This window comes from Carlito syrichta, unplaced genomic scaffold (genome assembly GCF_000164805.1).
Source record: "Carlito syrichta isolate Samal-C Ts95f unplaced genomic scaffold, Tarsius_syrichta-2.0.1 Scaffold91627, whole genome shotgun sequence".
Taxonomy (NCBI): Eukaryota; Metazoa; Chordata; class Mammalia; order Primates; family Tarsiidae; genus Carlito; species Carlito syrichta.
Genome location: NW_007035723.1, coordinates 272,400 through 288,230, shown reverse-complemented (window position 1 = coordinate 288,230; position 15,831 = coordinate 272,400). Strand labels below are relative to the sequence as shown.

Below are 15,831 nucleotides of genomic sequence, written 5' to 3'. Positions count from 1 at the left end.
CACTCACCTCAGCCTCCCAAAGGTGCGGGATTACAGGCTGAGCCACCGAGTCCGGCTTGATTGTCTTTTTATTTTATTTTGTTTTGTTTTTGCACACTCGCTGGCCTCGGCCTTGGGCCCTAATTTCGTTATCTTCAAACAGCAACTGGAATATTTCTCGTGCAACATGGACACAGGAATGTTTAATTTGCTAGAGTGTAGGTGTTCAGAAAGCAAATCATTGGTTCAGGGCGCTGAACAGAGCACTGCCTCAGAGTCACCCCCGGTGGATCCCATGCAGCCAGGACCTCACCAGGGTGCCTGTTCACTGCAGACGAGAGAAGGACCCAGGCCCCGCCATCCTGCATGAGGTCTGTGGCTCTGAACTGGAGGTTTCTTTGCACTTACAAAAGATGGGCCGCCTCGGTTTTTCTCCTTGCCCCTTAAAATGGGAGAAACAGGCTGGGTACAATGACTCAAGCCTGTCATTCCAGCACTTTGGGAGGCCGAGGTGAGAGGAATGCCTGAGCCCATGGGTATAAGAACAGCCTGGGCAACTTGGCAAGACCTCATCTCTACAATAAATATAAAAAATTCGCTGGGCATGGTAGCCTGCCCCTGTAATTCCGGCTACTTGGAAGGCTGAGGCAGAAGGATCGCCAGAGCCCAGCAGGTTGACGCTGGGGTGGCCGTGAGTGTGCCACTGCACTCCAGTCTGAGCGACAGAGTAAGACTCCAACTCAAAAAAAAAGGCGGGGGGGGAGAATCCTTTCAACATCGTGGCTTCTGAGGGGTTACAATCTCCATGTCATTTCCCACGTGATTCTTAGATCACATCTATTCGGAATAAACACATTTGTCCCGCTGCCAAGAATACGAGTGCATGCTTAACTCTCAGCAGGATGAGGTAAGAGCATGCAAACTGGTGTCCCAGCAATTCGCACGGCAGTCTTTGCTTCAACTTGCGGGGAGCTGGGTTCCGAAAGCACGACTTTAGCGCTGGCCAGTCACGCATCCTTGGGCCCATGTCCTCGCCTCTAAACCCGAGTACCCTCATCTGCAAAGTAAAAGGAAGAGGCAGGAGTAGGCTTGCTGGCTTGAGGCCGGGGCGATCTGGCGTTTCAGCATCAGCAAAGCCCTTAGCCCAGGGCGCAGGCCAGGGCTCGGTCCCTTCTGTCTCGTCCAACGCCGCGGTCCCCAGGTCGGGAAGCGCGGGCGGGTCCGCGGAGGACCCTCAGGGGAGGGGTCCTCGGGGGCCTGCTGGCGTCGCCGAGGGCCAAGCCCTTCGCCCTGACGGTGGCCCTCCCCTCCCGCCTTCCAGCCCCTGAGGATGCGCTGCCGGGACTGCGCCCTGGTGACCAGCTCGGGGCACCTGCTGCGCAGCCGGCGAGGCGCCCAGATCGACCGGGCGGAGTGTGTCATCCGCATGAACGACGCCCCGACCCGCGGCTACGGGCGCGACGTGGGCCACCGCACCAGCCTGAGGGTCATCGCGCACTCCAGCATCCAGAGGATCCTGCGCAACCGCCACGACCTGCTGAATGTGAGCCAGGGCACCGTCTTCGTCTTCTGGGGCCCCAGCAGCTACATGCGGCGGGACGGCAAGGGCCGGGTCTACAACAACCTGCAGCTGCTGAGCCAGGTGCTGCCCCGGCTGAAGGCCTTCATGATCACGCGCCACAAGATGCTGCGGTTCGACGAGCTCTTCAAGCGGGAGACGGGCAAGGACAGGTACGCGCGCCGGGGGCGGCGGGGGGTGGAGGTCGCCGCCGGGGAGGCTGGGGACACGGCGTGGTGTCATGGGCAACTTGGGCTGACAGGTGTGGGCGCGGGTCCACGGCTCCCATGTCCCTGATGGAGCTCACCCCCCCGTCGTCCTGGGGACGGGCTGCCCCAGCTGGATGGCTGAGGCCCGTGGAAAGAAGACAATGACGTGAACAACTCAGGGTCCAAGTCCCATGTGTGAGGAAGCAGCTTCACCGCTGCTGGCCTGCACGGGTTGAAAGTGCGATCTCGTAGCTTTCTTGCGTTTCATTTTATTTCTGTGAACGCTGACCAAAAGGAAATGTGTGGGTTTCTTTTTCCCATTCAAAGGCAAACATGGATTCAGTCAACCAATACTGATGAGGTTCCTGTTACGTGCTTGGCACTGCACCTGGCACTGGGGGTACAGTCACACACACGCAGGTCCCTGCCCTCTGAGGATATTCAGTGTTAGACATTCATTGGGCGGCAGCCAGTGTGGAGGGTCATGTGAGGGGGGAAAGTGGTGCTGGGACTCACAGGGCAGGGAGACAGGCCACAGGCCAGCACGGTGCTTTCCAGCTGCTGGCTACAGTTCAGTAACGAGATACGACATCTGTGTCATGAGGCTGAAGCGGTTTCTCTGTCGCGACGGGAGGAGTGGAATACAAAGGAATGGAACAGAACAGATACTATTCATCTCACAGAGTAAGCATGGTGAGATATGGCTTCAGGAAACTTTTAATTCAGTGAGATAGATAGCCCGTCTACCAGGGTCTGCACTCAAGGGAGTCACACTTAGGAATTTGGAGGGTGCCAAAGGACATTGCCACTTCCAGAAATGTGCTGACTCGTGTCTTTAGGAGACTGTCTTGAGGAAGCTGATGCTGTATTGACTCACTCTTCTTAGCCTTCAGCCAAGTGAAAAGGACCAAGTCAGAAACGGCCTTTCAAAACAAAACTGTTTCTATAAATTAAAACACAAAACATGTGGGGTGTAATGGTATCTTCTCCGCGTGTGCTTTTCTCGAAACTCAACCAAACATGTATGGAAGACACATAAAGTGTAGAATAACAAACTTGTGGACCTCATGGTCAGAACATTCATTTTGAGCTAATGTTTTGAAGAAATGGGATAATTCCCTAGATTTTGATTTGTAGACTTTTACCCTACTTAAAAGTGAAGGAAAAAATGACTTGGGAACGATCTGCAATTAAGAAGCGTGACAAATGACATAGATGGCCAAGTGGTATTCTTTGATATTAGCATGTAACTGTACTTGGAAATAACTTTATAATTGAATAAGGGTGCATTAGGAAAATATGATTCAGAACCAATATTATAGTAATTAGATAAAGGAAGCATAAATGAAATAACTGCAGGAAGAATATTTCCATAGAGATTATAAATGAGATTCTGCTGGAGCAGAAAGGACTTTAATTGTAATTTAGTGTGCACTGTAGAATTATCAGCTCAGTGTGTGACTTCATCATATAAAAGAATATCTGATAATTTTCCCTAATAAGCACATGACAGCTCTTCATATTCTTTCATTACAGCTGATTAAGTGTAAAAACAGTAGATGTTCCTTTGTTAGAAAAGAGTTCACATTTCTTTTTCCAAGAAAAACAGCACAAAGCAGTTGCATTTCTGCAGCACGTGATCCCACAGGCTGTTATTTGGGAAGTCTGGGGAATTTTAAGTACCACTTTAAAGAACCTTCCCTTCAGTTCCTTTTCCCCTTACTTTGTATTCACTCCATTTTGCCCACGAAGCCTTTTTCTGGAGAGCCACATCCTCCTGCATCTCAGCAGGCTGTAGCTTGGGATCTCTACATCACACACAAGACAGCCCAAATTCTAGGAGAGTTTCTGCCCCTGGGAAAAATTCCCATCGGTGTCTCCAGTCCCTCCAAAGCATAGAGATGTGGGTATGGCTCCCAGACCCGGCTCCCGGGGCGGGACTTGAGCTGTCGTCTCTTCCTGGGTGCCACATCCTCCCAACTGTTCACGCATCAAGATTAGGTCTAGAACACCTGCCCAGTGCATTGTCACAGCTATAGGTGAAGACAAGCTTTGTGCTAAGGAGAATATAGTTCCTCTTGCCTCTCACCATTCAGTCAGCCCCTCTCAGCCTCAAGGCTCATAGGAGGAGAGAGCCCTGGTCAAAAAGAAGGGAAACTGTTAACACCTGTGTGGGCTGGAAGCTCTGAATTTTGTAAGGACTGCCCTGACCACTGACAGTGGCTCCCACACAAGACCCCAGCAGCAGAGCGCTGGAAGGATCTTCTTCCTGGGTGCTAAAAAGCGCCCAAAGGGATGGCTGGGTTATTTACTTAGTTTGCACAACCTAGCAAACCACACAGGAAGAAGGGATTCCGATGTGTCAACATACCAAACTTGATGCTTTTCGTGGGGGTTTTCTCATTTAGTTCTTCAATAGCCCAGCGACAGAACTTCCTGTGCCCGCTTTATAGGTAAGAAACCAAGGGTCAGAGATCAGAAATAACCCGCCTTGGGTCAGCCAGCTGGTTGTGACAGAAACAGGTAAGATTCGAGCTGTGTTATTCCCATCTCTGGGGGCTTTTAAATGTGTTTCCTGGGATGTTACCAGCTCACAATACAATGGAATGAGAAAAATGAGAACAGAGCTTAAGGAATGAAAAGTGGAAGCCGTGAATTCAGGGATGACTAAACCAACCCTGGCTGCCAAGAATTTAACAAAACACAGGACTCCTTAAAAAAAATTTTTTTGATCCTTATGTGGGATGGAAATAATGATACAAACCGCTTAACGAAAAGTCTTCCTTCTCTCAGAGCAAGTAGAAAAGCCTGTCTGCAACTCTGTTATTCACATCACAAACAGTGCCGCGGCTGGGTAAAGTCAGACAGGCTGACCTTGGGGATAAGGTGTTTGGAACCAGCTAATGAGGCATGCCATAAGCACTGAAGAGAAGTAAAAGCGGCAACCCCCGGAGAATTGGAATTAGTATCCACAGCAGTGGAGCATGGTGGGCGGAGTCATTCTCACAGGGTTAAATTAGACCTTGATGTTATGTCTCCACCATTATCCTCAGGATTAGCACATGGCTGGAGCTCGATACAGATGTCCAAATGGGCAGATTAATGAGAGGTGGAGTGTGCAGATTCACTCCTTAAATTTTGTCCATTTTTTATCTTCTACTAAAAGTGTCAGAGGGTCCTGAATGTTCCGACATGTAAAACAAAGCAAATACTCAGTTAATAAAGCATTCCTGTGGCTCTTTCCCTCTGGCCATCAGCCCCTTCCCAAATGAGTGCCATCTTCCTAAGGAGAGACATTCCATCAAGATGTTAGTGCTCAATTAGTCTACTTGGAGGCAGGTCTTTTACCCTAAGATCAACCAATCAATCAGTTGGTCCATAGATAGATAGATCTGTATGCTTATTCATATTTGATAAGTGCTTTGTTGTCTAGTCTGCTTGGAGAGCAAGGACAATTTCTAGTTAGTCAAGTATTCTAGTTATAGAGAGTTGTCACATGGGGATCGTCATCTTGTAAGAAACAGAGTTGTGGTAACGTGCACTTAGATATCGAAACACTGGTTAATCTTTGATGGCGTAGAAGTCCTTTGAGCATCTTCCAGTGACACAAACCACCATGGTAGAGCACCGACATTAGTTATGATTGCACTGTGGAATCTGGTGATGTTGGAAAGAGCTTTCAATCCGGTAACGTTCCGGGTGTCTGCCAAAAAGAAAGAGAAAGAGGGAGGGTCTGTGTAGAACCAGCCTTACTCCAGAAAGGACTCAAGATGGCTGTGCGCATCGCGGTTGTGTCACCAGCTTGCAGACTGGGTTGTTGTCCTTTCCAGGAAGATATCCAACACCTGGCTCAGCACCGGCTGGTTCACCATGACGATCGCGCTGGAGCTCTGCGACAGGGTCAACGTCTACGGCATGGTGCCCCCTGACTTCTGCAGGTAGGGTTTGTTCTGTGGGTGTCTGTCATCAGCAGTGGTATGCAGCGTTCATAAACATCGGATTCTGAATACCAGCCACGGAACACGTCTGTCTTCTTGAAGCAATTAATTAGCATGTCCCAAGTTCTGGTTCTAGAAACAACAAGCAGCATTTAATTATGGGACATAAAATATTGAACATTTTTGTTTGTACTGCTGGAGAAAAAAATCCATCTTGTGGGCTTCGTTTAGCCTCTGAATATTTATCAGCTGAAAGATGCAATAATTGGCATAATATTAACGATGAACACGCATTAAGAAATATTAGTTTTACTCTCATTTCAAAGGAATGTGATAATTTTTTAATGAATTAAAAAGGCCAATTCCTTTGACAGTGAGGCCTGTTTTCTAAAATTAAAATCTTCCTCTGAGTCCCTCTCCTTTGCCATATCAGTTGCCTGGGTTTATGTTTCTAAGGCCAAAAAGCACAGGCATCATTATTTTGATGTATCACTTGAAAGGGAACAAGCACACAAGTTGTGGCTGCCTCAGGTTACCTCCTGGCATGTACCCAGGCCCTGTTTGGCACGCACCACAGATGCACTGAGCAATATTCAGGGCTTGATTTGTGGAAGCCCGCTTGAAAACTCACCTGTCACTTCAAAGGCGTGAGGCCAATAAACTCAGAAAGTGCTCTCGTTTCCGGGAATCCCCAATGGCCTGAACATGGCATCCGTCCTCACCTTCAAACGGTAAAACCTGGGTGGGGGACATTTTAAACTGGCTCATTAAAAACGTCTGCTTGCTTAGACCTTCCTATGTGTTTTAACCTTAACAGTATCTCAAAGGTCATGAGTCTGAAGGCAAAAGCTACAACTTGGAGGCTTAAAGCGTGTCATCACCATTCTGTGTCTTTCCTCCCTTTCTGACCCCAAGATTCAGCACAGCACCAATACGGGTTGATACGGAAGAGTCAGGTCACAAGGGACATGGAAAGGTGTGAGCAGAGCAGACCCTGGACCTGAGGGTGTCCTCTGCTGGAACAGGGTTGCGCAGGCGCAGAGCCTGGCTCGGCCACTTGCCAGCCTCGTGTGACCTTGAGCAAGTTCTCTCATGTCCCTGTGTCTCAGCTTCCTCATGCCTAGACATGATATGATGATAATCCTCTGGGGGCTGTAGGCAGATTAAATAAGTCAGTGCCTGTGAAGTGCTGGAAACCACACCTGTGCGTGCAGGTTCGAGGCGAGTCCGCTTGGATCCTCACGCAGGTCTGCGTCATTCAATTCGCTGCCCTCGGGTCCCTGTTTCACAGCCTATGTGCAAAAAGTACGTAGGATGACGTCAAAGAGCAGAGACTGACAAAGTCAGTGGGAATGGTGCCCGCTGGCATGCAAAGAGCCATCCTCGTTGATGATTATATGGCAGATATCATCATGTTGCCATTAGGACACCAGAAAGAAAGAGCATGCGTAAACTGACATGTGACTGGCATGTCAAGGAAATTTTCCATTTATTAAGGAAGACAGATGAAAGGCCTGTCACTTCTCTTACCCAGAGTTAGTTCCTCACGACTTCGTGTACAGTAGCATGGAAACAATTTAGTGCAGGACACTCCCAGAGAACCTAAAATCACGTCGATGCACCTTCAGGTGCCCCCGGCTCCAGGTCTCGGTCCCTAAGCTACCATCCCCAAGGCTCGAGAGTTGCTTGCGCAAGACGGTCTCAGGAAGTACTCTCCAAAAGGAGCCCCTGGCCGAGGGCTTCATCAGAGGAAGTGAAGTGTGGGTGTTGTCTGGAGCAGAGGGTCAGGGCAGGCAGGAGCAGAGGGTTAAGAAGAAAAGACCAGGGCGGCACCAGATTCCCCGGTTCCCTTCATTCTCCTTTCCACGACTTGTTGGCTGCACCCCCAGGCACCCAGTTCCTCACTGTGTGACTTTGAGCCTTGTTTTCCTCGTCTGTTAATTAGAGCTAAGAAAATAGCAATAAGAGCAAGCAGGTCATGCTAAGAATTAAATGAGATCATGCACGTCGAGTGCTTGATGCAGTGTCCACCACACGGTGTTCAGGAAAGATCATTAGCATCGTCAATATGAATGTGTTAATATGATACTGCAAGATATGTAAAATAATAATAATAATTAATAGTATCCCACGCACTTAAGAGCTTCCCTGAAAGACAGCAAGAATGTTAAGGGGGAGTTCAAAGAACAGGACACAGCTCTTGCCTCCTGGAGGCTTGTGAAACACCCGACTCACCCCAAAATATAACGCGCCCAGCAGAGGCACTTACCAGTGACTACAAATGCGGCCATGCGTGCCATCTTTATCTGAGTCAAATGGCTCTTGCAAACAACATCTGCCACCAGAGAATGAAAAAGCAACTTGTAGGTTAGTCTTGCTACGGATCTAACCATTGCTCCTCTCGTCTTGATGGTGAAGGAAGCCGAGAACCATCAGGGGCCAGGAGCTTGCGTCATCAGCTCCAGCACTTAAGGAAGTGTGCCATCACCAGGGCCAGAAATGGCTGGGGAGGGTTTGGGGAGTTGGCAGAGTTCCAGCTGGTTGACGCACCAGAATGTGACCTCCCCGCGGGCAGAGAGTCCTGTGTGTTTGGCTCAGTGTTGGAGGCCTGCAGCACAGAGCCGTGGACACTCACTGTCCTGACATGTCACAGATGCTTTGGAAACATCAAGTGAGTGAATGGCTGTCGTGCTGTAGCAGAGCATGTTGGAGATGGAGAGAAACCATCATTTCTGCCTTTCAGAGGCTGTGTTACCTTGAGGAGGTTGGTTCCTTGAGCCTTAGTAACCTTCCAAGTCTTAGCGTCCACATCTGTAAAATGATGTCAGCGGTACACAGCTCCTGCCTCCTGGCATGTTAATGTCTTAGAGTGTTCAAGGAAATACTCCATTTCCTTGGGAGTTGGTATGATGATCCCACCGTGTAACTGATGAAGACTGCGTCTCACGGTCCCAGCACACAGAAAGTTGCTGGGTGAAGGATTCGCCCACCTGCAAGTAGACCTTCCCATGGGCACCTTTTATGGAGATGCCCCAAGAGCACTAATGAGTGGTGCTCAGTAGATGAAGGGTGCCTGGTTCTTGGGAAGGGCGGGGACACCGGTGGTGTTTTGTGTGAGCTGGGTCTCCCTGTTTTTCGCCATTGAGAATTGGCATCGTGTGGCCTCCAGCTCCTTCTGGGACGCCCTGTGGACTGCTTAGCCTTTCTGTTGCTTCCCCCAAAGTCCCCCTCTCTTGCTGGAATGAAGAGCTAGCCCCAAGGTGGCAGATTGCAGCAAGCAAAAAGAGAGCCAACTGTCCATCTGGGACAAATTAACCGTTGCAGACCTCAAGACACAATGAGTGCTCTCAAAAAGAGCCACTACCTAAGTTAATCACAGAGACTTTCATTCATTCGACGGACTTGTGCTGGGCACTGGGGGGTGATCAGAGATGCGAGATGAGGTCTCTGCCTTCGGCTGCCCGAGTCTCACTTGACCACAATTCAGCCAGGAGATCCAGGAGGCTCCACGGGTGCCCGTGGGAGCAAATGCCCACTCTGCCCCGCATCTGACCCCCTGAGCTTTCTTGAAGCGTCTGTCTCCAGCTTCCAGGCAGGACTCCGGGAAGTCCTTGCATCCCTCTGATCCTTGGGTGGCACCAGGCAAGGCGCCCTGTCTTCAGGACAGCGGCTCCTCCCGGCACACTTGACCAAGCACAGACCCTCCTGGATCTATTTACGCCTGGGCTCATGAAGATTTCTTCTCAACAAAGGCACCCTTGGCAAATGCAAACTTTGCCAGCCTCTGGTCTAAGGCAAGGACGTGCTGCTTGCCAGTGTAATCAGACTCTCCACGCTTTTCAGGAGAGTTGAGTCATTGCCTTCCTAGTGCCAGGAAAACGGAGGCTCTTAGTGCCAGGAAACTAGAGGCCCAGAGACACAAAGTGCTGAACTCACACGCACAGTCATTTCTGGTGGTGCGAGGACAGCAGTAACCCCAAAGGACGTCAACTACCCTGCGCCAACTGCCACACCCCCGCACCATGTGGCAGGGGCACAAACTATGTCTTGGAGAACAAGACAGCTGAGCAACCCCGAGCACCCCCTGGGCCCTCCTCTGCCTTCCCCCTGCCCACCTCACTCACTGACTTGTCCATCTTTCTTTCTTTTTTTTTTTTTTGAGTTGGAGTCTCACTCGGTTGCCCAGACTGGAGCGCAGCGGCCGCTCCCGGCCCCCCAGCCTCGACCTGCTGGGCTCCGGCGATCCTTCCGCCTCAGCCTTCCGAGCAGCCGGAATTACAGGCGCGCGCTACCACGCCCGGCTGATTTTTTAATTTGTTGTAGAGATGAGGTCTCGCTGCCCAGGCGGGTCTCGAACCCGCGGGCTCAGGCAGTCCACTCACCTCAGCCTCCCAAAGAGCCCAGCTTGTCCATCTTTCTGTCTTGAGCACTTGACGTTGTGTCTGGCATGTAGTATGCATTCAGTATAGATCGGTTCAGAGGCAAGCAAACAGAACACTTTCCTCGGGGGGTGTTTAAGAGACAGATCCTCAACTTCTTACCATCACACAACTAGCAAATGGCAAATTCAGATGGCGAGGGACTCCCAGAAGTCGGTGGTGAACCACTGGCCTCCAGGGTCGGCGTGGGCAGTCCGGGGCTGCCATTTCCCATCCTGCTCCCTGGAGGTCTGTCTTTGCCCCCCACCCAGAGGTTCCGAGTCACTCTCAGAGTCATATATTGCCAGGAAAACTTCTATTCGCCCCTAAAAGTATTAAACACGTGGACCCCTTGGGAAGGAAGATAGAAATATTCATGATGAAAACCACGCACGGAAGGGGTGGACATGTAAACGGCCATGGTGGCAGCCGTAGCACATGTTAGTCAAGACCTGGCAGTCCGACACTGGCCTAAAGTCACTCGAGCATGCGGCTGCTTCTTCCTAAATCGGCACTGTGGCCCCAACATCACTGTGTTGCTAGATAACCGCACGAGTCCGACCCTGTCACTTAGCCCTCCTCAGTGACTCCCCGCGGCTTCTAGAGCAGAGTTCACACTCCCTGGCTCAGCCCCAGAGTCCTTCGGGGTCGGGCTTCTGCATCCCACTCCCGCCATATCTTCTCTACTCATGCGATGTATCGTCGGGAAGGAACTCACCCTGCAGACACCTCCCCATTTCTCAGCGTGGAAGGCCCGGTCCCTTCTTTCTCAAGCCGTTTAGTGATGCCTGGCCCTTTACTAGTCATATCAGTGGCTGAGATGAAATGGTTCATTGCCCGGAATGGACAGTTGGCTCTCTTCTTGTTTGCGGCAATCTGACTCCATGTGGCTAGCTGTTCATTCCAGCGAGAGACAGGGGATCTCGGGAAAGCTACAGCATACCTCTTTTTGGTCCTGTGTATAGCATGGACACACGCGTTCTTCCTGGAGCCTCATGATAATCCTCTGAAGTAAGCATTCTTATTATTACCGTTTTACATGCGAGGCTTAGAGACATGGAACAGCTGGCCGAGGTCATAAAGCAGATACGCGGCAGAGCTGGGATTTAAACTCAGGTCTCCAGGGCTCAAGACCAACGCTCTTAACTTTTCTCATCACGGCTTCAGACCCAGCAGCGTATGGTCCTCAAATTCTCCCCGACTCCATGTCAGAGTCAGACCCCCTGGGACCTCCTCTGCCTCTACCCTGTCCACATCACTCACTGACTTGTGCATCTGTGGGTCTTGAGCACTTGGTGTTGTGTCTGGCACTTAGTACACATTCAGTATAGATCCGTTCAGAGGTGAACAGACAAACAAAACACTTTCCTTGGGGGTGTTTAAGAGACAGGTCCTCAACTTCTTCCCGTCACATGACCAAAAGCGCCAGGCGCATGAAAAGAATAATTCGCAAACGGCAAGTTCAGATGGTGAGGGGCTCTCAGAAGTCAGTGGTGACCCTGTTTTATGCTCAGCCAGGGCCAGCCTTGAGTCCTCAAAGGAGGGCTTGGGCATCAGCGCCCCAACCCTGCCCCCATCCCAGACTTCAGACTCATCAGTCCTCAGAAAGCTGGAGAGAATCAGTGCCATGTTGCAACAGAGACAGCTTCAAAATATATTCTTCTGTGGATGGCAGACTCTTAAATCATGCTGCGTCCATATAGAGGAAGCCACATCCATTCTGTCCAGACAGACTGTAAATTGTGTGAAAAGATCTGTTGTCATTGCTTTCCAAACTAAGTTATGGTGAGTATTTAATCTCATTTCCCATTGTAAATAATTTGCAATAATAATGGGCCAAGCATGTAAATTCTACCTAATAATCTTATTTCTGGTCATACTTAGCACATTACCAAGTTTACAACTCTCTGTTACCCATCATTTCTTGAGTATTAATTAGCAGGGTAATGATTCAGAGTGATCACTGTCATGGAACTAAATTAATATCTCATCCATAATGTGAAGGACATCTCAAAGGTATCGTGAATATCAGAGAGTGGATTCTGCTAGAATTATTAGCTAGCGAGCATTAATAAGGCAGCCAGCACAGCAGAGAGAGTTCTTACTTGGCGACAGTCCACTGGGTAGTGTCAGATGCTTGCAGAAGACGGGTGTGGAATGGTGATGCTGCCTGTGTGGTTTATGCTTTGTGAAGTCGACTTAAGATATTGTGCTGTATTTTTTTCCTAGATGCTCATTTTTTCTTCCAACTTTGCCATAATTTGGCCACCGCTTACCAGTCACTGGGTGATTTCATGACCTTTCTTCTATCTCCCATGGGTACCACGAGTCCGTTACGGGACATGATGACACATCTGCAGTGTCCAAGTTATGTGGGGGGTGAGGTGGGTTTTGGGTGACCTGGTGTGGCTGTTTGGCCCAGGAGGATACACAGCTTTGGGTTCTTGGGGCACCATGCACCCAGGCACACAAGTGTTAGTCCACAGGCTTCCAAAGTATACGGTTGTTTTCCTCCTAAGAGAAGACCCAAGGACAAGAAATACAGCCCGCGAAATCAAGGCTCAGTGGGTCTCCAAGGCCTGGGGCAGATACTTAGAGGGGTTGTTGCAGGAACATTTTCTTTTGAATGCTACCTGGTGTCACCAAGGTCCCCAGTGCGAGCCAATTGCAGAACAACCTGGACACGTGACGGCTGTTAACTCTATTCTAACATTTCCCGAGTACCTGCTGCACACCAGGCATCATGCCAAGAATGGACGTATGTTTAAAGAGAGTGTAGAGAGCTCTAGAGAGAACACAGACTCCATTCCTTCCTCAGGACATGTGCAACCTTCTGTATAGCCCTGTCCAAGCTCAGGGAGCAGGGTCAACCTAGATCATACTGAAGGGGACAAAAAGGAATTTCTTCTCCTCACCCGTCACGAGGTTCATGGTTGAGAATCCATGACAAATGACAGATAAACAAGAGAAAAGCAAGCCCATTTATTTAATGTAACTTTTGTGAGACACCCCAGTCTTTGGAATGGAAGACCCCTCCAAAACAGGCAAACCTGCATCTTTTGATGCTAAGTTTGGTGAAGTGGGTGGTGGTGAAGAATCGTGATTGGAAAAAGGAGGTATGAGCTCATGGTAATAAACCGGGGTGGAGTGCCAGATTCTCCTTGGCATTTCTGGATCTTTGAGGGCACGATGGGATGAAGGTGTATGGCCTGCTTTAGAGGAGGACAGAGGATACTTTTATGATCTGCTTCAGGGCAGAGGGGCCACGAGAGGGTGAGAGTAAGCTTCGCGCTTCCGCTGCTTCCTCACACGCCAAGGTGCCATGTCTGGGAATAGGACGTCCTGATCCCATCAGTACCCTGAAACAGAAGTATCTTCCCTTGCTTGTTAATGTTAGGAGGGTTTCCCTTATTTTATTTTATTTTATTTCATTTCAGAGATATGGGGTACGAGTGAGGATTAGCTACACAGGTAGGCTGCATGCAGGTGAGGTTTAGCCCTCTTTCCCCTAGTGATGCCCAGTGACTCCTGATCTCGCCTTTGTGTTCATGTGACTAGCATTCGGGGCCCACTTAGGAGTAAGAATAGGTGGTATTCAGTTCTGTGTTTCTGTGATCGATCACTGAGTGTGATGGCCTCCAGCTCCATCCAATTTGCTGCAAAACCCATGATTTTGTTCTTCTGTTTGACTGCGTGACACTCCATCATGTGTATGCACCATGTTTTCTTTTTTTCCAATTGCACGGCTTCGCTTTAGAAGATTCAAAAATGGGGTACAACAAGCCCCTGCTGCCATTAACGTTGGTGGGCAGGTGAGGCCGCTGCTCGACACGCTGACCAGCAACAGAGCGAGCGCCCCACTTGGGACACCTCTGCAGCGAGGTGCTCGAAAGGACGCAGCAAGGACTAGCTGCTTCCAACCCCACGCCGTCGATGCCAGCAGGAACTGGGGTGCCATCACTGCAGAAATTCCGCCTTAAGGGGCAGGAGTTTTTCCAAGACACAGAACGTCACTCTTCAGAGTGCAGGGTCTGGAGTCAACCGGCTTGGGTCCAAATCTTGGCCCTGAAATGTTTTCAACTTTTCTGTGTATGAATCTTCTCACCTATAAAACAAGAGTCATCACTGTACCGCTCTGCTATGGTTTGGATATGGTGTGTTTGTCCCCACCAAATCTCGCGTTGACATGTGGTCCCCCGTGTTGCAGGTGGGACCTGTTTGGGTCATGGGGGCGAATTCCTCAAGAATAAATTCATGCCCTGCCTGAGTGGGGGCGAGGAGACAATGCTTGCTCTGTTAGCTCCTGAGCGAGAACTGATCGAGCTGCTTGTTTAAAAAGTCCTGGCACTGCCTCTCTCTCTTCTGTCCCCTCTCCCTGCATGGGGTCTCTGGCCACACCTGCTCCCCTCCGCCTTCCGCCATGAGCGGAAGCTGCCCGAGTCCCTCACCAGACGCAGACGCACAATCCTGAACTTTTCAGTCATCAGAGTCACTGATCATACAGTATGTTCCATCTTTTATAAATGACCCAGCCCCAGGTGTTATTATAGCCACATCGAGTGGACTAAGACACTCTCTTGTAGAGGCATCATGGATCTGCAATAAGTTAGTCAATGTGGAGTCTGAGCACTGTGTTCTAGACTGGCATGGCCAAGTCTAGCAGCTTGGCTGGGCCATGGGTGAGGCTGTGCACTGAGAGCCAGGTGGACTCCCTGTCTCAGTGCCAGACGCTCCCCTGTAAACTGGGAGCAGCAATACCTCCCTCAGAGGGCTGATGGAGGTGGGGAGGAGATTGCGTAACTAAGCATGAAGGCTTAGCAGTGCTTACAAATTTAATCGTCTCTAACCTGGCTGCATATTAGAATCTCCTGAGGAGTTTTTTTAACACTAGAATTTGCTAAGAAGATTCTTTTTTATCATATATATTATAAAACATATTATATATATACTACTTTTTGTACAGCGAGTTCATATACTCTTTGGCCAGCTTCCCCTAATGCTAATATTTTGCACTACTTTGGTCCGATTATCAAAAGTAAGACATTAACGTCAGTACAATGCTCAGCTAAACTACAGACATCGCTGGGATTTTACCAGCTTCTCTACTAATGTCTTGTTTCCTTTCTGTTTACTTTTCATGTCTCCTTCGTCTCTTTACATCTGTGCCAGTTTCGCAGTCTTTTCTTGCTTTTCAGGACCGTGACACGTTTGGAGAGTCCTAGTTAGGAATTTTGTAGAATTCCCCTCACTTTGGGCTTGTCTGGTGGTTTTCCATGCTTGACTTGAGCCTGTGCATTTCTGGGAAGAATACCACAGAAGTGATAAGCCCTTCCCAGCATCTCCTAACAGGAGGGACGTGATGTCAGTGTGTCTTCTTACTGGCAACGTTGACCTTGATAACTTGGTTAAGGTGGTTTCTGCTCGATTTGCTCGTCGTAAAGTTACTATTTTTCCCTTTGTCCTTAATAAATAACTTGGGGGAGATGATTTGAGATGATGCAAATAACCCTTTCCCCCTCATCTTCTTCACCACAGATGTTCCATTTACTGATGCATCTCACCTGACAAAATTACTGCCATGTCTACGGATTTTTTTTTGGAAACTTTTTAAAGATGTATTTATTTATTATAAAGATGTGGGGTACAACTCAGGGTTAGGTACACAAACACTGATCCTGCGGGTACGCTTGTGGAGGAGGTATGCCCCTCCCTCCCCCAGCAGGTTCCCT

General features: G+C 49.5%; 1 protein-coding gene across 2 annotated transcripts in view; it reads left to right on the top strand.

The window, feature by feature from the left end:
- Positions 1-1,300: 1,300 nt before the first annotated feature.
- The window catches only part of ST6GALNAC5 (ST6 N-acetylgalactosaminide alpha-2,6-sialyltransferase 5), a 26,626-nt gene continuing 12,095 nt past the window's right edge, over positions 1,301-15,831 (top strand). For both annotated transcript variants that reach the window (XM_021713116.1, XM_008059704.2), the window contains exons 1-2: positions 1,301-1,710; positions 5,577-5,684. In XM_021713116.1, the coding sequence (XP_021568791.1) occupies positions 1,310-1,710; positions 5,577-5,684 (509 nt within the window). In that variant the 5' untranslated portion in view covers positions 1,301-1,309. The remainder of the gene's footprint in view (positions 1,711-5,576; positions 5,685-15,831) is intronic.